The sequence below is a fragment of the Varroa destructor genome, unplaced genomic scaffold (genome assembly GCF_002443255.2).
Source record: "Varroa destructor unplaced genomic scaffold, Vdes_3.0 BEIS01000004.1, whole genome shotgun sequence".
In the NCBI taxonomy this organism is placed as follows: domain Eukaryota; kingdom Metazoa; phylum Arthropoda; class Arachnida; order Mesostigmata; family Varroidae; genus Varroa; species Varroa destructor.
The window spans coordinates 41,232,185-41,255,522 of record NW_019211457.1 but is presented as its reverse complement, the minus strand read 5'-3'; the positions used below and the strand labels follow the sequence as shown (position 1 = coordinate 41,255,522).

Here is a 23,338-nt window from a genome sequence, read left to right as displayed (position 1 = left end):
GTAAAATAACGACAGTAGCTTAACCTCCGTTCCGGGGATTATAATTGAGTTCTTATAAGCTTCTACAAGAATTATCAAAAACATACCGATACAAATGACAGACATAGTGATCGAAGGCCCAACAACACATTGAAGGGGATTATACACACAAAGCTAGCAAATCATTTTTAAAACTACTTTATCGTTAAGATTTTCCCCTAGCACGACAGACAAACGGCTCTTTGTACGAATCATTATCACTAACATAGGTCTTTATTGCGGTTCACAAACTGTAAGATGCCAGCAGAAATCTGTATACAGGTACGTTTACCAGCTGATCGCATTTGGCGAGTACAGTATGTGGATGTCTTCGGACTCATGTAAAGGCTTCGGACAGTCCCGAGGTTCGGCAGGTGCGGTCACAGGCAAAAACGATCCAATGCTGGTGGAGCCTCAAATGCCATATATATCTACGCCCTCATTCAAAACTGCGTATCTTCGCGCATGGGCCGTCGCATCTGGCGTACTTAAGATGCGGTTATTGTTGCTAAACATTCAGTGGGCACTCGTATATTTCCAAAGTGTTATTAGGGGTTTATTGTTAGCGGTTACCCTCTTAACTCGAACACAACTCAAGAAAACATTTTTTATTTTTTAACTGGGGTGAGGAATACACTTTCATAGGCCCTTCCCATATCCCACTGATGCAACAGGTCGGTCAGCCAATAACCGCTGGTGAGAAACGTGACATAGTAGTTCACATCGTGGGCTAATACTTTGTAATGTTAACTTGCTTTTTGCGTGTTTCCGTGGTGGACCCAGTGATCCCCTCTCCTGGATAATCCCTGTAACTATATCTCAGGGTTTAGATCCGGAGTTATTAATATTTACCAGTTAGCAGCTGAAAATCAGTCGCAGGCTGAAAACGTGTAGGTACTATTAGTGTGGTCAGTGCACCATTCCTGTCTTCCGTTTCAGTCTCGTTAGATTCAAGATTCAACATCCTATGCTTTATCAGTTTTTGTATTTCTGCTGCATTAGGTCGGACTCATGTAGCAGAAGTGCCGGTCTTGATGCAATGTTTGGCTTACCCCTTAGCAATCTTGTTCATACTAAACATTCAATAGGCGTTATTACACTATTGACCACCAAAGCCTGCCCCACTGTGTCCAAATCATTTAACATATTCCATCAGCTAGAACATCAACTATGTTCAAACTATTTAACTATTTAATAAAAACACGTTGTCTAACAATAGTCAAAGGAAATCGTGAAGCTTAACAGCACCGCGAGACTAACAGCAGTCTGCCTTTAGTTAGCTCTAAAATCTTACAATATAGGACTTGTTTTTATATAATTTTCTGATGTGCTTGCAATATGTTTTACTGAGCTAGAATGAACCAATCCGGACGAATTCAGCGTTTTTATTTTGGGTGCATTGTCTGTAGATGTTCGAGAGGATTAGCTATTTCCAAACTTCAAAGCCATTTATAATAATTTAAAGTGTAATTAAGGAACAACGACGAGTGCCACGACCAGAGTCGAGTTGTGAACACCCGAGTGCTGTCATTTTATTGACCGCACAGGTAATTGATAATACGTATTTATCATAATTTAAAGCTTTCGTCATTCACTGCGTTTTTTTGTAAACTGCAACAACAAAAAGAAGCCCAAAAGGAAATTCCCATAAATTTCTCAACCAATGATTTTGTTCATAGAAAAGCTTCTGGTAGTGTGTCAAGCTTTCACTAATTGTCTGTTTACAAACAAACGAGGTGAATTGCTCCGTGGCAAAGATCTGAAATAGACGCAAGACATGGTATAACTAAACATGTCATGTCTATCTTGTATACTGTTCGTCAGATTTCTCCTATAGTTTGGTACAATTTGGTACGTTGTTTTTTGTATGTGCTATATATATATATATATATATATATATACATACATGTGTGTATATATAAAGGTATATACATGTGTATATATATATATATATATATACATGTATTTAAATTGTTTCGCTTCCCATGTGACCCGTGATCTCCTTGGCATTATATTTAATTTGATTATGATTTCTTTTTAGTTTTTTAAGCTTCTTTAATCTTAATAACGCACGTGTCTCTATAAGTCTTTCTACTATCTACGTCGCAGTACGCTTGTATAACACCCTTTCTCTCGTTTGCTAAGGGCAGAAAGCCTTTATTTTTTCCTTGCCCTGGCAAGGATGTTGCCGGTAGTGGTCAACTGCGCTCATGCATTAGTTGTTACCACCCTGTTCCCTGTACTGCGCTGGGCCCGAGCTGTCTTGTGCCTGTACGATCAGCTCCTAGCTTTACCTTTATCTAGCTCGGTAACAGCGAGGTCGACAATATCGCTGTTCGTGAATGATCAAGCTGTCATTGGAACGTCCTGACACGACGTCACGCAACACACACCGCTTTGGCTCACCATCGTAAACGTACACGGATCCCCTCGTTGTCGTTCGGCGCCCTGGAAACTGTCATTAGAATAGAAGCGTTAGATTGACGAAGCCTACTTCGACTAAAAGCCAGCAGGCGACATCGGAGGAAGAGACGCGATCAGCTGGGAAAAAGGTTAACAAATGGGAAGGTTCCCGGGGGAACTGAATAATATTCGCCCCGTATTGTTATTGTATTAGGAATTGTTTTGGTTAAACTATCGTTGTGGTGTGTGTCTGTGTGTGTGTGTGTGTGGGCGGGCGGGCGGGCGTGAGTGTCTGACATCCAGTGAAACCGTTTGCCTCTGTTGTTATTGTTGTCTGTGGCCGTCCGCGTAGTTGTGGCTCCGATTAGAGACTGTTGTGTGCGACATAAAAGGAAACGAATATCTTTGACGAAAGCACATTGTTCCATCGAAAAAGTCGACAGATCTGTTTGCAGTGAAAGTTCACTTATGCGAAAATCTGGGAACGGTTCCTAGTATCTGGGGCAGACGAGAACATCACATTTCAATCGCCTCTGGGATAGTCATTGTAGTTACTGTGTAGGCATAGCCATGCCATGACGAGACTATAGTAAATGAGGCCCGAAGTCTGTTGCCACAGTGGGCACTGAAACTTGTAGATGGCCTATGTGATCTATTTTGTCATCACAGGCTGTGGCACTGCAAGCGTATGCGCTTACTAGCTATTACCCAAATACCAGGTCGGACATGCGTTTATTATTAGCGCCATCTATCAAAAAAGTGATAAGACAAGGTCATATGCGTCTTTAAACCTGAACTTTCCGTTTTCAATATCTGACAAACTCATATTCATTAATTCTCATGTGAGTAACTCATTATCAATCGCCGGCCATGCCAATCAACTTGTTTTTCCAATTGGGCCAATTGGAGAATTGACATTTCGTGCTATGACAAGTTATTAGCGAACTCCGCTCTTATTACTAGTGGAGATAACAAATTTTGCCCATACGCACAAGAAGGTAGAAGTTCAACTCATTTGAGTTGAACTTTTACCCGTTGAAGTTAAGACCAACCGAGCACAGTTGACCGCATGGAATAAGGGAATAGAATGATCATATAGCCGATTTATCAACACTAAAAATAAATACAAGCGATTGGTGGAGCAATGTACACACGAATAGGGTGCAAAACAATGAAAGAAGAAACAAGTAATGCAGTTATGATACACAAACATACAAGCACATTCTGCCACGGATCGAATCTCCCAGGTAATAACGCTGCTCATAAAAAAACACCGCTATGCAGGCGACCGGATGGGCCCAAATCGTTAAGACTGTGTGGAATGACAGCAGACGCCCAGGGTATCAAGGTACTGTGCCCTATGGGTGAACAAGCAGTGGGGCAGTTGAAACGAGAGATTTAATGTGGCACAAGACACTACATCTATGGGGAAGCAAACAAAGCAAAGGCTTTGTTAGAGGGCGAGAGTTTATAGCTGCTGAAACGTTGGGCTCTAACAAGGAAATAGACACCGGTAATGGTACGCTACCCGCAATAAGGAATCGCGTTCTTTCATTTTTAACCTATGGTTTCGGCGGGGCGAAGTCAATTTAAAGATATATGCAACTATGAAACTTGATAAAAAGAAAAATCAGTCGCAGTAAACTTCACAGCGAACCTCGTTGAGAATGATGTTAGGTACTGAAGCATAATAGAAACTGTATTCAGCAAAGGATTGAAATGTTTTGCATATTGGATGCGTCTCTGTGAACTTGTCTAGATGTGCGAATCCGGTTTTCAACGACACTGGAAAAGACGCCCGGCTTGCATAGTGCTAGCCACTGCAAGAGGTGGAGCTCGCTTTGTAGAACACAGTGGAACCTAATGTTGAAGATGTGCTACTTTACGAAATTAGTTATTTAGAAGAGAGAAGGTCCATCCGTTCATTTTCGAACTGCTATTGCCAAACGGTAGATGAGTTTTCAAGCTAACTGATTTAAGCAGTCAGCGCATTATTGAGATAAAAGGCTTAGAAAAAAACGGTTCAATTAATATGCATAAATCAGTCACAGCTGCCTCTTTGTGTAAGCAACTGGGCGCGATGGAAGCGCAGCTTGTCCACTCCGATAGAAACTACTATAGTGGGCAGCGTCACGCCACTGTCTTTGCAGATCACTGTCGTAGACGTTACTAAATATAAAATATAAAAATTATATATAAACATGTAGGACAAACATCGTAGTTCTTCTCGTCTCATTCGAGTAAAGGCGTCAGTGAATGATGATAAATAACACAGTGTGTTTTCAGAGAGTTGAATGTGTGCGCAAAGCTAAGCCATGTTTGAATAGAGGCATTTTTTTCGTCACAACAATTGTCGTACCAGCAGTGACGCATGCGGCGCTAGTCAACCAATTTGCTCATCATTAATAACGATGAGCCCTAGGATAGTAAATGGGGTAGTGAGACGGAATATTTACCTGTTACCCTTAGGGACCCAACCAATCTAACCACATGATACCTTTAGTCAGATACAATTAGTTTCATGTAATATATTTAAAAAGATAATTCCATTTAGATAAATTAACTTATTTTAGACGCTGAAGTATAAAAGATATAAGTAAGCCCTCATGCCAAGCGCACGTGCTTAACTTAGGCCACGTACTGATGCAGAGGATGTGTTTTCATGACATAGTCCCACTAGCAAGTTGGCGTCTTGTTCGTAAATGTACACATTCTTAAGGAGAAATAATCCAGGCGATGGTATATTAAATGCTGTCACCAATGAACTGCTTATTTGTACCATAGATTAGAATCCATAAATGGATGGTCGTAAATAAATAACATATTGCAAAATAAGATGCCGTCAGTTGCATTTTGGTTCTTCTCCTAAGGCTGTTTTTGATACAGGCTTGACAAAATTAATGCCAGCAAGAAGCCTGGCTTACGGCAACTTTAATAACTGAGACAAGATTCTGCTATGCCAAGGTAATACCATTGACCTTAGTAGTCTCGGTATGCATTTGAACTAACTAACCCATCTATAAATTCTAGATAAACAGATGTTATGTTATATGTAACGTATAGAAACTAAACGGTCTCTGTTAATAGCGTGCTATATAGGAGAGGTAATGCAGTGTCAAGAATTTGCTTGCCACACAACGGTCTAGTAAGGCAATCTCAATGAGAGGTCGATGTCGATGATTACCTATCTCGATGGCATCTGTTAGTGATTGCTTCAAATCGTATAGCTGAACCAATTCAGATGTTAGCATAACTGCTCTTTTGGCAATCTCTGAATATGCTGTCAGGTCGTTGTTATTTTACGGGCTGCAATTGTAGTAACCAATTATTATTAACCAATTATTATTAACTTTGAGGGGCACCGTGGATGGTAGTTCAGATTTGTAAAGGAATAAATTCATATCGACCATGGTTCTATCATCAGCTTCAATCTAAGATCTTAATTTGTGATGAAAGCGACTTACTGGCCATATCAGTTATATTGCGGACTTACTTGGAAAAGTAGATTCTACATTCTAGATACCTTACAACTGTCTTCAACTAAACAGCAGAGGTCTTTGCCAATTTGTTTAGTGAAAGATAAACTTATTTGATAAAAACGTCATCAGTTACTATAATTACCTTAGAAGAAACGAAAGGCCGTCCAGCAACAGAACAGCGTTGCGGCCATCCAAAGGTCTAGTCACATATGTATATATATATATAGGGTAGTTCAGTATGAAACAGATTTCAAGGTGATTTTTTTCTAACTCTGAGATCGTTCAGTTGTATATTCCCACTTGAGCTTTAGGTGAGCGACTTGCAGTGAGTCATAGAAAATTAGGTATTCCGGGTAGTTTATAAATAAATGGTATATCTTGAAAGCATATTTAGAAAGACAGCTTGCCGCATAAATTTTGTAATTGATGAAGGTTGCACTTCCCTAAACAAAGTGAGCCATTTGTTCGAAAAAATTCTGGAAAGAAAATTTCGAACTCGAAAGCGGATCTCGTGAAAGATTCCTGCAAAAGAAGATAGCGAACAGCTAAGAGCCATAGTGAAAGACGATCCATCTCGAAGTGCACAGATGTTAGCAGTCTAATTTGGTGTACGTAACAGTACAATACTTTTTAAGCACAGTCGAATGGAGAAGGTAAGCAAAGTAAGGACAAACGGGCTACCGCATTATTTGAGCAGGGATCATAGACAGACGTGGAGACGCTTGCCTCTCTTTGCTCTCGTTTCACATTAGTGACCCATTGTTAGACCGTCTTGTAACTTGTAGTATAAATGGATCATCTACGACAACCATTGTCGGTTACATCAGTAAGTGGAAATAAGTGAATCGGTGAGAAATCACTTTACAACAAATGTACAGCTGCAAAACATAACGGTGTATGTTTGGTGATTTAACGCAGGTGTCATCGACTACAACTTCGTGAGTCGTGCCTAGTCAGGTACGGCTGAAGTGCTGTCAGCAATTAGAAGAGTAATCAAGGTATTTAATTTTTAAGTATCTATGTTCCATCTCTTCCTATTTCATGCTGTCTACTCAAAGCGTGTTCATCTAATGAGCAGTTTATTCAGTCAACTATCTATATTCTTATTATCGAATAGAGAACCAGATTAATTTTAGTTTCCATATATACAGTATGAAGTTTTGAATTTGGCAGAAACATCGTAACAATATAAATATCTGATGTGAAGATTAAAATTGGTCGGCGCGACTAACCTCGAAGGGTTTAAACAAATTTGTTTCTGTGGGATCGTAAATCGCAGCATGAAATGATATTCTTCCGCATGTTGCGCAACTCGCTGAATGGCTAAACGTTGATGAGCAAAAGATTTCTTAAAAACAAACGTTTGTGGAATAATGGCTGTCTGCATAAAAGACGATAGCAATTTTTGCACCTTTGAGCTTGGATGTTACTCTCATATTAAAGAAGTTTATTACAATAAATGTTTGTGTGTGATAGTTAAGTTTTCCCTGCCACAGATACCAAGACCATAAAGTTCGAAAATGGTAAAATTAATCTATGTTCGAAAATCATATCAAGAATATAAGGACATCATCGTAATATGCTGCTGGGAAGCAGCTGTACAATACAGATCGTCAACCGAAGTTCAAGGGGTGCGTGCTTTCCATGTTTGGAGCTGTCCCAGTGTGCTTTTTCATGGAGCAGTGGAGATCTTTTTTCTTTGTTATAATTGCAATAGTTGGTTATGATCTTGTTGGTACCCTGGCCATCATCTGCCAAGAAAAATAATAACGTGCACAATAATACGAGCTGTTATGATATCATAATTATAACTGTGTTCACATAAGTGTATGGCCCTTATTAAATGGGCTGACTAAGAAGAGCTTTGCTGTTTCTGTCATGAAGTGTCACTACGGCCTTCTTATTGTTATTAATTTCAGCTGAAAAAGCGTCGTCATGGCGGAAGCACATTCAGCCGTCGCATTCAATTTCACCGTCACCCATGAAGGAGTGTATATTGATTACGACAAAGAAGTAAGGCTATGCAGTACTATACAAGTTACAAACCTAAATTGGTTGTACATTAGCGAACGATTGTTTTGGTTATGGCTGTGACCTATTGTTGCCTGAAATTTAAATGTTTTAATAAAACCATAGTTAACACAGCTCTATTATATCAGTCAAGATACAATGCTCGCGGTGTTTTCATCTGATCGCATACTGTCATTCCGATGACCGCCAACGAGTTTATCGCCGTGTTTTAACGCCGCGTAATGTGATTGCACTACCTTTTTGTAAATACTAAATACCTAGGCCTATTCTAATGGATTTGTGCATCCGGTGACTGCCTGTTTCTAGCAAAAGCAAATAAGTGCTTTCTAAAGAAGATAAGCGAGAGATTTGTCGGAGTTCTACGGACAATAAGGCTGTTTCCACTAAAATGGAAGGCATTTTTATAGAACTACCCCGCCGGCCACTCCCACAAGCCATAACGATATACTTAGAATAAATTGGCCCTATGTAACAGGAGGAGATAGTGTTGAAAAAATAAAATAAAGAATCGAATTTTTCCATGAAAGGACCTAACAATATAACAATTCATCTCCGTATTATTAACATGTCTTTACTCCGTAGTTGTTGCACTCTATCGACTCATTTTCTGAAAACTCCCTAAGAACTTTTGAGAAGAGAAGATCCAATTAACTGCTCTATTACTAGCAATAACTGGCAATCTGTGAATAGATCTTTGCTGGTAGCCTGATATTGTTGTTAGTTAGCATTGCTGCTTGCCTTTTTTTTTCTGTACGTAGTATACTTGAGTTGAGCGGAGTTTCTTTTTTGTGAGAAGACTGACGGTGCTTATTAAGTTGCTGTGTTATCGGGCGTTGTGAACACTTTCGTGTGTTGAGCAATAAATTCTAGGTGCTTTAACAGATTTCTTGACAATATCGAAGTTGTTTGCAATTATGTTACTCTACAAACATGTTGCTGGATGTCTGAGCAGCTGGGAACTTTTCTTAGAAGGAACAGTCTCTTTATTTATAACTAAGAATGCAGAAGCTTGATGCCCATTTCTGTTACAAAAAATGTGCGTATCGCCAGCTGGTAGGTCTGCTAATTATAAGGTCCAGTTAGTGTGAAATGGCACTGTCGTTTTATATACTCTACGTCTTCAGCATAAAGAAAACATAAAACCCGTTAGTGCTGTCAACTAGGTTGGTAAAACTTAATGGTGTAGGCGATGGCTAATCTGAAGTAATCTTATTTTAGCTATTAGCATCTACGACTCAAACTATGGTATCTGCAGTTTATTTAAAGAAGCTGCTTTTTGATTCGCTGACTTATTTTTGACTGTCGTTTATTGAATGCACATAGCGGGCTAGTGATAGTCAGTACTGGGATTCCTGAGTCCAAAGTCGGAATATAAAGCTTTATTCGAAATCTATACATCACTACGAAGTGCCAACCTAGAATGCCAGTACCAACAGTATCCAAACTGTTGTTTCTAAGTTGAGGTTACAATGTGTCGATAACACAATGCGGCCATTAATTGCAGCTCATTTCGATCTTGTGGAAAGCTGGTGCGAGGTCGTGGCGCAAACGGTTTGCTCGTTTTATCAATAACATTCGCAATGGTTTATACCCAGCTTCGCATCGGTCGCTCGCACTGGTTTGGGCCCTTATGTTTGGCGGCGAAATCTCACAGAAGCCTTGGGCAGATCTTTCGTTTGGAACCGTAGATAAGGTGGCTTCCTGTATGCCAAAGCAATTATCGAAAGTTCACCCCAGTTGTCCTCGAGGAGTGGCTGTCGTTGTGACTGGTGCCGGTATTTGGACATGCTTAGCCCTCTTTAGAAGATATATGCTCAAGAGCCTTTTTACCTACAAGGGATGGATATACGAATCCCGGGCACGAGACACCAAACCGTCCATTCCCACGAGGCTCTGGATTATTGCAGTGCGCGTGTGCGAGGGCTCGTCTCCATTACTCTATTCGTACCAGTCATGTTTACCGAAACTTCCGCTGCCGTCTGTAGCAGATACTATGTCGCGTTACTTGAAATCCGTAAGGCCTCTGAACGATGATGAGAACTTCAAACGTTTAGAACAGCTCGCTAAGGATTTTACGAATGGCCCTGGGCGGCGCTTCCAAAGATATCTCTGGTTCAAGTCCTGGTGGGCTCCTAACTATGTTACTGATTGGTGGGAGGAATTCATCTACTTGCGTGGCCGAAGCTCGATCATGGTCAACTCAAATTTCTACGCCTCGGACCTAATTCTAATGCTGCCATCGTCCAACCAATGCGCTCGTGCCGCTAACCTTATCTACGCAGCTTTCTTGTTCCGTCGCATGATCGACTACGAAACCTTGAAACCCATCCTACTTCAAGAAGTAATTCCGCTTTGCTCCGCTCAGTACACGCGCACGTTCAACACGTGCCGAAAGCCTGGAATAGAAACTGACCGAATAGAGCATTACCACGACTCGACGCACATCGCTGTCTATCACAAGGGTCGTTACTACAAGGTCACAACGTATTACAAGAGCCGATTGCTCAGCCCACCTGAGCTACAGCGGCAGCTTGAGCAGATCGTGAATGATGATAGTAAGCCAGCACCAGGTGAGCTCTATCTGGGCGCACTAACTGCTACAGACCGTAAGATATGGGCCGAAACGCGAAAAAATCACTTCAGACAAGGACAAAACAAGGTATCACTGGACGCGATTGAAAAGTCCGCGTTTATGGTTGTGCTCGATGATGAAGCATTCGTCTACGATAGAAACGATCCCAGTAAAATGGATCATTACTCGCAGATGCTGTTACATGGCAAGGGTTTTGATCGGTGGTACGATAAATCGTTCAATTTGATTATCGGCAAGAACGGCCGTGCTGGCGTCAACGTTGAGCACTCTTGGGCCGATGCACCTGTAATTGGTCATTGCTGGGAGTATTGCATTTATGAGGACCATGCTACGCTCGGTTATGAAGCCGATGGCAATACAAAAGGCTATATTGGCTCTGGAACACAACTGTCGCCCAAGGAGCTTCCAAAACCTATTCGTCTTCGGTGGGATCTCAACGAAGACTGTCAAGCCGTGATTACCAAAGCGAAACTGCATGCCAGTGAGATCTTGAGTGACGTGGATCTACATGTAGAGCATTTCAATATATACGGCAAACGAATCATCAAAAAGTGCCGCGTATCACCTGATGCTTATCTACAGATGGCTTTACAGCTTGCTTATTTTCGCGATCAAGGTAAGTAGAAATCGATTATATACTATAGTCTGTCGCTGCGCAAAGCTACCACTAACATATATTGGTAGGTGTATTAATAGTGTGCAATAATGCCGTAACGTCGTCTTCAATATAGGAAGGTTCAGCCTGACCTACGAGGCATCGATGACCCGTTTATTCCGCGAAGGCCGAACTGAAACTGTGCGTCCAGTAACACCAGAATCCTGCGCTTGGGTGCTTAGCATGCTTGACAAAAACGCCACCAACGAAGAACGTAGGAAAAAACTTGTTGAAGCATGCAACATACACCAAAGGTACATTTACTACGTGCTTACTATGCACTAAAACTTTGTAAAAATATATATGCATGTTATAAAAAAATACAATTGTGCGCGTCGAGTTTTCGAGTCAGGATAAAATGCCACGTTGTGCTAAAATCCGTGATCATTTGATGCAGGAGAGCAGGTAGTAGAATCGCATGCCGGCAACCATTACAAAGCATTTTAGGGGTAATGAAAGATGTCTTAATAGCACAGTTTGAACCAACCTATTTTCGAAAGCCGCTCATTCTATAGACTGGTTCGCCATGAAGGGCAAAAAACATCAGTTTCAAAATTGTGTGCAGCGTCCTTAGAGGCTCCGCGTTCACGCAAAATAAGTTTGCAAATTTCATCTTTCTAAGATAATTGACATTTTCATTTTTTTTATAAAAATGAAAAGTGAGAAAATATAGTCGACTTGTTCGTTATTAAGAAAGTTTACCATAAATAGATAGTGATATCTAACACACGGGTGTTTATAATTATATTATAATTTAACTATAATTATATTATAATTTAACTTGATAATTAATTAGTGTAATTAATTCAACGTGTACCATAGCTAAGTATGTATGATTCGAATTTTCCACAAATTATTGTTCTATCTCCTGTGAATATAGGGGATATCAAAATGCTATGTGTGGCAAAGGGGTGGATAGGCACATGTTCTGCCTCTATGTCATCTCTCGTTACCTCGAGGTAGATTCACCCTTTTTGAAAGAAGTCCTTTCTGAACCCTGGAGGCTGTCGACTTCGCAGACGCCCATAAATCAAACGGGTTCCCTTAACTTTGACAAACATCCCGAATGGATCTGTGCTGGCGGTGGCTTCGGCCCGGTTGCTGATGATGGCTACGGCGTTAGCTATATGATTGCGGGAGAAGACAATTTCTTCTTTCATGTGAGCTCTAAGAAAAGCTGTGCTGCTACGGTGAGTCTTGTATAGCAGGTGGCATTTATCCCCTTAATATTGCCGGCTAATGTCTGGATTTGCGGCCATTGTAAATACTGAAATCTTTAAGATTTTCGTTTGAAGAGTGTTGACATCATATAGAAATACTTTATTGTAACTTTATGCGAGTATTATAAAAGTAGACAGAGGTTAAAGGGTATTTCGTTACACCATATTTCTTCAGGGCTTACTTTGGCGAACTGAAAGTACTAACAAATATATTTTCGTTATGTTTTTTAGGACTCCACGCGACTAGGTGAAAACATTAGGAATGCTTTGGTTGATATGAAGGCAACTTTCGCATAAGGGTTTGCAAAAGAAATGAAGAAATGATGGCATCTCGATGATGCGCCTACGTTAGTTCTAACAACATCACCTTTGCAAGCTAGTTAACATGACCAAAAAAAGAAAAGCAAACATTTTCGATTTAATGCTAAATTTATCATTGTGCTCAGATTTACACGGTCACGAGAAATGAAATACAGCCCCTTTGAAGTGTAGAATGCTTGTGCACTCTGGGATGTTTACCTGCTGAAGCCAACAAGCTTTTCGATTGCTGCACATAGCTTTCAGGTGTTTTGTAGGTTGTGTCTCGAGAGTGATTCTCGACTTACAAGTAGCGACAACAATGCGACTCTAATGAAAATTAATAAAAACAAATGCAATCAATGCCAGTTCTCTGACATCAAACAGTGTGTTATTTATTTACAAACTGAAAATAATATTATTGTTATTATTATCAAAGTATGTGTCAGCTTTATACAATAACGGAAACGCATTGTGGTTCCTCTCAACATGCCCTATACTTGTAGTTGTTATCATTAACTATACAAAAGGGTGGGTAGAATACGGTAGGACTCAAGATTTTTTGGGAGAGCATTTATTAATATTCTAGATATTTTAATTATTACATTAGCCACAATTCTACCCACGGATGTTGTCGTCGCATCATCTCACATTTTCAAGATATCACTTCAAACATATATATACCTGGCACGCTCCTTAATCAATGGGTATGTGTCTTCCTTGTTAGCGCTTGTTTTTCGTTCTACTGGGGTCTATAGTTAAGAGGTACAAACTAAAAAAAAATACGAATCTCGAACGATCATCGGACTTCGTGAGACTTTACAGAAAATCAGTAATCTTAGTAAGTGATAATAATAACAACGGTTATAAGAAAATTCACTAGTGCTGGTAGTAATAAGGGTGAAAGGTAATTGATTCTGATTTTTTAAAGATTGAGGAAAAATGGTAGTACGGCGGAAATCTCTGGTTACACTTTCATGTCATTATTTTTGCTAGGCCTGGCAGATTCTACCAACAACGCTGGACTTTCCGCCGATGTGGATCCGTTCCCGGTGCACAAATTTATCTCGCGCAAAACACGTTACTCTTAAGGTCAACCCACCCGATATCTATAGAGTGTATATATATATGCATACATTATTTATATAACATATGCCAGGCGCAGCTGGCTTCTACCGTTGGGCCTGTATAAGCCAAAATCTACATTGCTCAGTAGTTGCTCAAACAGCCGCATTTTGCTTCAACCCTTGATACTTGCCATCTTCATGTTGGCTTCTATCACTCACGTGCTGATCAAAAATTCGATAGCTATTTCGTTTCGTTCAAAAGTCGATTAGCTGCTTTTGCAATTTTTGCTGTAGTTCTTCGAAAGACCTGGCCCGTACTAACGTGAGCCACGCCGATAATTTCACTACAAGTCAACGTCTTCCTTTCGCTATTGTTATATAATAATTGCTTTTGTTATAACTTAGGTAATCACGCGTCCTATTTAGGCGATAAGCGTTTTCAGATAACGGTAAAGAAGCCTGTTTCTTAGGCGACGTAATGATATTTGCTGCTAGATTCTTTATCTCGTTCTAGATAGTCCCTCTCGATCAAGCACTCGATTCGTTTCTTCAGATCCGCTGGCTGCAATCATACACAAGATGTTCAAAAGAAACCAAGCATACATACACAAAAGCAAATACATGAGTATCAACCGATATATATATTATGATGATTGGCATATTAGCAGTTCTCTAGGAGTCAAACACAGCATAAAGTTAAATTCGTTACCAACTCTGTAGATTCTGGTTCAAAACATTTTGTGAGCATTAACATACGTCATTAACATACGAGTTGTTAACAGCATGTATAGTAATACTAAATCTTTTCCCAAGGATCTAGATATTTGTAGATGGCTTACCTTCACCGGGAATTTAAGCTGATCGTATAGTTCACTGATGAGTAAGTTGTGGGTGAGAGATTTGCGCATCTTCATAATACGAACGATGGCCGCATCGATTTGGTACTGACGATCCTGGAACACGCGTTCTTGGGTGGCGTTCTGTTCCTCCTTTGTCTCCTTCATCTGTACCTGATTGATCTTAATACGAAAGAGTACATTGCGGAATTCGGCATTCCATTCAAAGGTGTCACCATCTTCTACATCGCGACCTCGTGGCGTCTTTTGCAATACCTGTATAGCAAAAAGGGAAACGAAGAAAATGAGCCCAACGCAATTTAACAATAGAAAATAAATGATACACAATTTGCCACAAAACAGAATAATATTTGCTTTTTATTCAGTATTGTCGAGCGTGTCGCACTCACAACAGAAACAGAATAGGTAGCTACTTAATTTGAATGGGTATATAAGTTTTTATTTTATACAAATCGTTCTTACTCAACTGACTATAATGCTATGGTTAAGTGTGTTCCCAATGTTCACTAGCTTACCCTAGCCTTTCCGCAGGCAAGACTTTGCAACGTCCTTTTAAGTTCTTCATCCTCGATGTTTGTTAACTGCTTTAAATCAGATAGACTCAACTGATCTTGTTCATTGAATGGGAGAAGACATAGTGCCTGATACTGGGAAACTTGAAGCTCTTTCGCACCTTCGGGAAAAGCAGCCTTAAGTACACAATGGCCTAAATTATGTTGCCACTGAAGTTTCCTACCCGAATGTTTGCTTAGGTAATATTTTTTAAACACTTCTTGTGCTTCGACCATGAATGGCGGCAGGATGATGTCTTCGACAGCGGCATACGTCGGCCAGTAGCCGATTGTCAGGACGTACACCGTCATGTCAATTTGGTTGTGATGCTTAAAGTTCACCATCAGTTCTTTGCTCAACTCCATATCCTTGAACATTCCCTCAAGTTTCGATGTGAATGCGGCTCCACATTCCTGTTTGAGCTTTGATAACATGGACTTTTCTGCGTCGACCGAAGCTGACTTTCCAACCAGCAAACGTTTGGCAAGATCTTTCTTGTAAAACGCTTCAAACACGTCCTTTCCGTGAATGAAACGAAAAAGTACCATAATCTTGTCAAGAATCCGCTCGAGTTCTTCTTCCGTGGCCTCTTTGTTTCCTGACCGCAATTTAGAGTCGACAAATTTGGCTATTAGTTCCGCTGGCTTGTTTGGCCGCTGATTTATAAATGTCTCGAATGCCTCCTTCAAACTGTTTCCAAACTTATCATTTCCACCATAACATTCGGTCAGTACCCTATCCATTTGTTCCTTGAATTCAAGCAATTCTTGCACCATCGTCTTGTCCTTTTCTGGATCAGTGACAATTACTTTACCCCTCTTTTTTATGTACATGTTAAATTGAATGCACAAGAGGGCTAGGCCAGTTTTCACCCGGTTAAAAAGCGTATATAGTAGTTTGAGTTCAATGAAACGATTTTCATCCAGGAGTTGATCTAAACCTTTCTGTAGGATCGTTGACAGGTGTTGGCCAAGCAATTGTGTTTCTACCGTCTGAATAACCGGTTTACGAGTTGTATGATCCAGATAGTACTCGGACCGCTCTTTCTCCTCATCAAGCCTTTTGCTCACATGGAACAAATACTCTGCAACGGTGTGGCCGCTATCATCCGCCATCCAGAGTTTACCCTCAGCTGAGTACAGGAGCTCCGTTTCCTGAATAAACCGTCCTTCAAAGTGCGCTTCATAGAGATGCAGATCAGAGAGCATACGAAGGAGCGACTTAACCAAGCTTCGATCAACCTTCTGCAAAATAGAAGCAATAAAGAGAAAATAGGCGTTGAAGTAGAAACACAATAGCTTTTCTTATGTGATCGAATAAATGTTTTTACGTGCTTTAGTGCGTGAATAAAGAACCACTAACCGCTTCTCCTTTTCGTTCGTGCTCAATCAACATGAGTATCCCGTCAACTGTTCTTTGGCGGACATTCTCGTGCGTCAGCATGTAGTGTCGACGAAACACGTCTAAACCCATGTCCCATAACGAAGGTACCGTTGAGTTTTGCAGTACATAGGTTCGATCAAGGAACAAATAGATGGCGCGTATCATGCCCATTTGCTGGCAGTGGACAAGCCATGTCTCATTCATTGCCCGCAAAAATGCAAGCGCCCCTTGTTCGCGTGCTAGAAAACTTTGCGCTTCCTTGGCAACGTGTGAATCGACAATCTGAAACGGACAGATGTGCGTAAGTATTGACTATAAGGCAGCTAAAATTTTAAAGGTTTCTTATTGTTTCCAAAAGAGCTTACACAGATACGACTGGCAAAATTTCATTCTCCCAGGCGAATATTTACCCAGTCCATTTATCGGTGCTCAGGATGTACATTTTAGAATGTTCAAAAATAAATCTTGTCGTTCCAGGAAGTAGTTTTTTCTTGGGATGCCCCAACTGACGGGGTCATTTGAGAGCTGCATTTTATACAAAAACTTTATTATTATGATCATAATAAAATCGTTTTCATGCTGGTAATTTAATCGATGTGATCACGAATGAATGAAATGATGAGCAAAGAGTACTACATTTGTACATAAATTTGAAAAACCAATAATTATTATATATGTATAATTATTGGTTTCTTTTCGCCTTCTAAGGAGCTACAAGCCTTCCTTCTAAATCTTTCCGAAGTGTTCGTTTTTCGTGAACTCCCATAGCGGTACGTGTACACTACAATTAAAGCCAGGCTCTCATTGGAAAATACGCTAAGTTATTTATTTATAGCTCATAGCCTACTTATTGCTAGTGTTTTCGGGATATAAAGTATATAAATTGGCTCGGGATGGAAAAATTAAATTATAATTTTTACGACTCTGTTATTCAGTGCACGTTTTAGGAAGTTATTATTACTACTAGAGTAATAAATTTTATTCTATCTTTCCTTACCTTTTGAAGCTCTTGGTAAACTCTTTCCGCATTTCCATTTGCGGACAAGTTCTCTACGCACGCATAAAGAACTTCTTGGGAGGTCTCAATTCTTCTTGATGTTAGAACCGCATCAACGGCTTCTGCTAGCCGTATCCAGGCTTCATCCTGATATGTAGTCGAGACCACTGGCTTATCTGCAAGGAGCACAATTAAAAATATAAACCGATCTGGAGAAAAGTATATCAAAATACGCCCAATGCGTTGAGTTTATTAGACAATTCTTTTAGAAATCAAACTTTTCAGGCGGATACATTGGCAGCGATTACATATTGTAAACTCACTGACATTATCAGAATTTTCATTACGAAAGGAATGTGTCGATGGCGCGAGTAAACCCTTTTCCATGACATCTGTAATTACGGTGCGTCACTCCAGGGCCAATCGAACATTTACATTTAAACTTCCATCGTAAAATCTGTGTTACCGTTTGATGAGAAAAATAGTGCAAATTTTTTTTTCTAAACGTTATTATTATTCACCATGTTCAAAGTATTTTCAATTGAATTCCTCACTCTTACCATTTCCTATCAATTCTTAAAACACCTAGCTGTTATCACATAACTTGCAGTCAATCCATCGTGAGAACTTTTCGTCACCTTAATAATCACAATTAGTAGCCTTCTATACAAAAGAAAACACCCAATATTAAGAGCACATATGCATGTATGGATAGTTGTGTCAATATATATATTAGGGAGGCTATTATTGCAAATGACTTCCCCTTTTCGGCTAGGAATCGGCAGAATGTTATTACTAAAGCGTTTAAGACACCTACACATACGCACCAGGTATATGTGAATTCTTTAGAGCAATTTTAGAATGCGCTGCTTATATGAAATGGGTATGTTGTTTTTGGAATAGACTGTCTTTTGTAGGGCGTTGGTGCCATACAATATACACTTTCAAATCTAGCTTTTCTCCAAGACGTCCCCTATAGCTTTTTTCTTCCGAACAAACACCGTTAGCTGGTGTATTATTGCTCTAGCAATGTCACTTTAGCTACATTCTTTATCACAATGTTTTTACGAAACCATTCCGAGTACCACTGACACACAAATCCTCGCTAAGGTCTACAAGTAAATAATAATAACAGCAATGATCCAATCTATTGCCGCCATACGAGCTGCTTTTTTTTTCTTTCTCATAACAGAAGTTAAGTCAATTTTCAGCGGTGCCGCACGGTCCAGCGAATCATATAATGTTAAGCGCCAGTGCGCAGGCTCACTTTATACCAAACAGCGCTGCGTTTAACCGAAGCAACGTTAAATGTGTAGATTAACGTGACTGTTTTTTACGCTATACCACCTTATAAATCTTCATTGTAGCTGAATTTTGCTATAGATATATATATATATATATATATATATATATATATATATATATATATATATATATACTCATTGTGCTCACCGAAGTTCTTCAGAATCAGGCGCTTGACGCCGGCAGGCTTGCTCGATGACCTTAGCATGATGGATTTTACATCCATGCTCTGCCTGACGACCAAGCTCGAACACAACGTTCGCTTCACAGATGTGTCCACTCAGGGGGGTTGGTTCGCGACAAAGTCACTTAAGAGTATCCGAGTCGCTGCCACTGGTTCTGCCAGTACCTTACACACGAAGGCCACACTTCACAGCAGCAGTAGACGAGTCACAGCGGAGCAGGACCCTGCCCGCAGTACCGCATTTTCAAAACAACAAACAGCCGTAGATGTTAGCACACACACTTACTGCCAGCTACACTGAGCTGACACCAATATCACAATAATAGTCTATTTCTCCGTTCTTCTAATCTAGCGAGCAGCATTGACACGCCATAGAAACTTCGAGCGGCCTAATATCGAGTTTTGCCTAGCTTTTTTTCAGTGCTTTTCATTTGGCGCTTATTGAAATACACGCTATTTTGCAATTGATTTACGCAGATATGCCGGGTATTTCCTCGGCTATATAGAATAGGACTTATCTCGAAAAAGAAGAACCCATTGTGGATCATATGTGAAAATGAGTTCCGAATAGGGTTGGGCTGCGCGTTGCCCAGTGAAGCTTCCATGGATTGCTTGCGGCAACGCGCCAGAGTCAACGAATAAACAACATGGCTTCAAACATCTTGCTCGTTGCCGCTCCTACTGTGGGGGCTCAGTCTGCCGTAGAGGCGATGGTCGTGCGTAATGGTAGTGGTGCAGTGTTGTGACGGCGGCCAAGTTCTGGTGTTGATGCTGCTGCTGCTGCTATCGGTGGTGTCGAAACCCACAACGGAAACAAAAGTTCGATAGGAAAAAAACAGCGGCTCTTCTATAGCCAACTAAGTCTGACCGAAATAAAATTACGAACGGAACAAAGTGGCGAACAAAAACATGAGCGCCGGGGGCCCGGGCGGCTCCGCCGGAAGCGGCTCGAGAGCTGCTCACCAGCACACTCCCAAAGATGCACAGGTTATGGCTGCCTTGCTCAAGGATATGGGAGTTACCGAGTATGAGCCGAAAGTCATCGATCAGATGCTCGACTTCTCCTACAGTGAGTTTTCGAGCGGCCGGTAGGAGTAATAGCAATGCAAACAATAAAAGTAATCTGTGGGGTAGACAACCGTGTTTTGCTATGAATCCAGAAAATTCAATCAACGGAAGTTTCAGTACCGCATTTCAACCTCGCATCGGAGATCTGTCGAATAATTTAAATTGTTTTTAGCTAGACTAAAAAGGCTGATTGGCGCCAGTGTATTCCAATGGATTTATTAAAATGTTATAGAATCAACACGATAACATCACGCATCGCTTAATTATGTTCACACGTTTTTGAATACCTATAAGTAAAAGTTCGAGTGAAGACCTGGCTATCTATTTTTCTAAATAAATAAATTAAGAGATTTACAGTGTCGACAGTGTATGCAAAATTACAGCATAGATCTGGCCTTCCTTTCCTTAGTGAATTGTCACATGCTTCTTCAATTAGTTATCGATTTTAACACTTCAATAAACTCGATAGAGTTTAGGAAGGAAAAGACTAGATCAAATTATTAAATTACAAGCTTCCTGTGACGAGTTTCAAGGATTTCGGTGATTGTTAAGATTCAAATTTTCAAAAATACATTTTAGAAATTATGAATTTCATCTATAGAGTATAGTACGTAGAGTAGTGAAGAGAAAAATACCTGTTTGCACAAGATCAAACAGCAAATTTAATATTAATCCTATTTCTTTTTTATATATTTGGCAAAAATTATTTATACTAACTGCACAGTATGGATGTTTTAAAAAATTAGTTCAATTTAGTTTTATAGAAACGTTTCTAAAGAATTCATTGTGTGACCAAAGTATTAAAAAAATATCTTCTTTACCGCTGACAGAAATGGTAAATTAAAAATGACCCCTATAGACGTGTAAATCTAATCCTGTAAGTTATGATACTTTAATTAAATAGTACAAGATTTCAACTCGATGCTATAGGTATACATAGGTATTAATTGTTTTCATTTAATTTTGCAATAGCAAACGTCTAGTTTTAATCAGGTCAATTTATATTATTGTCGCCTAGCTTAACTCCAAATGTAAACACAACTGTGCGAAAAAAGACGTCCATAAACATGATGATTATTGGATGTAACTAATTATAAGTGTTTGTCTTTGCTTTTTTGTTGTTTTTAACTGTGGTTCAACAGAATATGTCACGAACGTGCTAGAAGAAGCGAAAGTCTGCAGTGGGCACGCGAAAAAGCGCTCAATAGATGCTGAAGATGTGCGGTTAGGTATTCAATTGCTCTGTGACAAATCTTTTACGAATCCACCACCTCGAGAGCTCCTAATGGACGTCGCGCGAGCAAAGAACGCCCAACACCTTCCGCTTATAAAGAGCACTACAGGAGCACGATTGCCTCCTGACAGGTATGGCAACCCTAGTATTGAAATAACTTCAATATCTTATTTTTGCTGTTACTAATATTTGAATATTCCGTATCAACAACCAGACATTCTAGTCATGCATAAACTACAACGTAATAGAGACGCATATGTTATTTAAAAATATAATAAGAGTTTCCAATTTTTTACTTTAGACTAAACATGTTTAATGTTGGGCTTCATAAATATCATTTATCCAGGCCAGTTCAGCAGTTCATATTTTCTGTTTTACGTACAGGTACACGCTCACATCCGCCAATTATCGTTGCAAGACCAAACCGCGCCCGCCAGCTCACAAACTAATGCAGACTGGATCCCAAAGTGGTGAGTATAGAAAACTGAATGGCTTTTATCACGTTTTAGCTTTTTCATAATTATCCTAATTGAAATGTGTATGTTGACAAATGTGTATAATGTTGTGTAGATATAGTGGTGAGGAAAAAAGAGAAATTACGTCAAACGCAGTTTTCATTCACTCTACATAATCGTACTGTACGCCTATATTGTTTCCTATTTGTAGACTGCGTTTTTTCATTACCTAGCTTCTACCACATCCCAATTTTCAATGAATAATAGAGGCTTCATTTTTTTACATTTGTGGGGCTTTTTTTGGTAAGTTTAGAGCACATAGTAATTTCAACACATTGAATCATTTCGCAGTCCTATCAAAAACGACACCCGCAGTATCGTTATCGTCAAAAAGTGGCGCTACCCTATCTGTCGTTAAGAAAGGGGGCTCGCAACCCTCTCAAGTGACAATCGTGTCGCGGCCAACAATTGTGCAGAGTGCGTCCTCACAACAGCACCAGCAGCCCGTCCCACGGCCGTTAATAAAACTTTCCGCAGGTAAGAGGAGATCCTACATTTTTTAGAAAAGGCAACAAATAAGCAGCTCAGCATTTTTGTATTAGGTTATCATTCTGTGTGCTTAATTGCTACTTTAGAGAACCGGTGAAACAAGTCAGCAGAAGTATTCCAAATCGGGCATTAGTCACACATAGTGAAATAATAGGAATTTGACCAACTCCTAGTGGATTTTTTGGGGACATGTATACAATACATTTTTCGGCGACATATTTAAAAGCACATCTGGTTTACTAAATTTATAAAAGTGCGAAATCTCTTTTAAACACTGGCAACAGGTTATGTGTTCAAAAATATCAAAAAAAAACTTAAAATCTTTAGTCCAAACTAAAACTGTGCCATTTTGTGCGCAAATATTTTCGTTCCAGCCTCGAGTGGTAGCAGCGGAGGTCCAACGGTGAATGTCGTGACAAAGCCAAAACCGATCTCAGTAACAGGAATGCCCCCGATAAACATCGTCAGCGGGGAGCGGAAGCGAAAAGCCGAGGATGAAGCGCATTAAACTTTAGTAGGGAAGGAATACATGTCAAGGAAATAATCTGTGGCCAAGAGATAGTCGATATTTGGTAAACATGAAGCAAGAGTTATTAAACTCAGTGTTAACTCCGCGAATTTGCGAAGCCGCCATCTTTTTCAAATAGAACCTAATGGAGTGCTAATCGAATTACCAGGGTTACTTACCAATCTGTTTTGTTGATGAAACAGGCTGGTTTGACTCGAAAAGGAGGGAATGTTATATTCCACCGCAAAAAAAACTTGATGACCTATCGACAAGATGGCGATGCGGGAAGCGAAGTTGAAAGAAACAGAGAAGAGCACAATTAGCTGAGTCAAAAACAAGTGTACATGATACCTCTGTATAGAATGACCATGATTGATGGTAACGATATATATTTAGTCCTTTATTACGCGAGTTGAGATTCACCCTGTCATCAAGAACCCTGTTTCATATTTCGTTTTTTGCCTGTATGCCTAATTACTTTTATAT

At 39.9% G+C, this 23,338-nt stretch overlaps 3 protein-coding genes and 1 long non-coding RNA gene across 9 annotated transcripts; 2 read left to right on the top strand and 2 right to left on the bottom strand.

Annotated features, from left to right (window-relative positions):
• Window positions 1-1,542: 1,542 nt before the first annotated feature.
• whd (carnitine O-palmitoyltransferase whd) lies at window positions 1,543-13,080 on the top strand. 6 transcript variants are annotated; one of them, XM_022804266.2, is made up of 7 exons: window positions 1,543-1,565; window positions 6,819-6,898; window positions 7,820-7,913; window positions 9,436-11,140; window positions 11,256-11,433; window positions 12,060-12,369; window positions 12,631-13,080. In XM_022804266.2, the coding sequence occupies exons 3-7, from the start codon at window positions 7,836-7,838 to the stop codon at window positions 12,694-12,696; spliced, it is 2,337 nt and encodes a 778-aa protein (XP_022660001.1). In that variant the 5' UTR covers window positions 1,543-1,565; window positions 6,819-6,898; window positions 7,820-7,835; the 3' UTR covers window positions 12,697-13,080. The 6 variants fall into 6 exon arrangements, with proteins under 6 accessions (XP_022660001.1, XP_022659998.1, XP_022660000.1 ...); XM_022804263.2 differs by lacking the exon at window positions 1,543-1,565 and adding an exon at window positions 1,734-1,869; XM_022804265.2 differs by lacking the exon at window positions 1,543-1,565 and adding an exon at window positions 2,432-2,570.
• Window positions 1,893-3,779, bottom strand: LOC147756209 (uncharacterized). Its single transcript, XR_015327679.1, has 2 exons — window positions 3,637-3,779; window positions 1,893-2,473 (listed from the first exon to the last, which is right to left on the bottom strand). It is a non-coding gene; the product is annotated as an uncharacterized LOC147756209 (long non-coding RNA).
• On the bottom strand, window positions 13,056-19,381 carry Cul4 (cullin 4). The gene is made up of 6 exons (XM_022804268.2): window positions 19,005-19,381; window positions 17,553-17,728; window positions 16,535-16,837; window positions 15,136-16,416; window positions 14,603-14,875; window positions 13,056-14,325 (listed from the first exon to the last, which is right to left on the bottom strand). The coding sequence occupies exons 1-6, from the start codon at window positions 19,078-19,080 to the stop codon at window positions 14,230-14,232; spliced, it is 2,205 nt and encodes a 734-aa protein (XP_022660003.1). The 5' UTR covers window positions 19,081-19,381; the 3' UTR covers window positions 13,056-14,229.
• Window positions 19,382-19,661: 280 nt separating this feature from the next.
• Window positions 19,662-23,126, top strand: Taf9 (TBP-associated factor 9). The gene is made up of 5 exons (XM_022804270.2): window positions 19,662-20,107; window positions 21,249-21,471; window positions 21,725-21,810; window positions 22,147-22,332; window positions 22,719-23,126. The coding sequence occupies exons 1-5, from the start codon at window positions 19,948-19,950 to the stop codon at window positions 22,850-22,852; spliced, it is 789 nt and encodes a 262-aa protein (XP_022660005.1). The 5' UTR covers window positions 19,662-19,947; the 3' UTR covers window positions 22,853-23,126.
• Window positions 23,127-23,338: the final 212 nt, after the last annotated feature.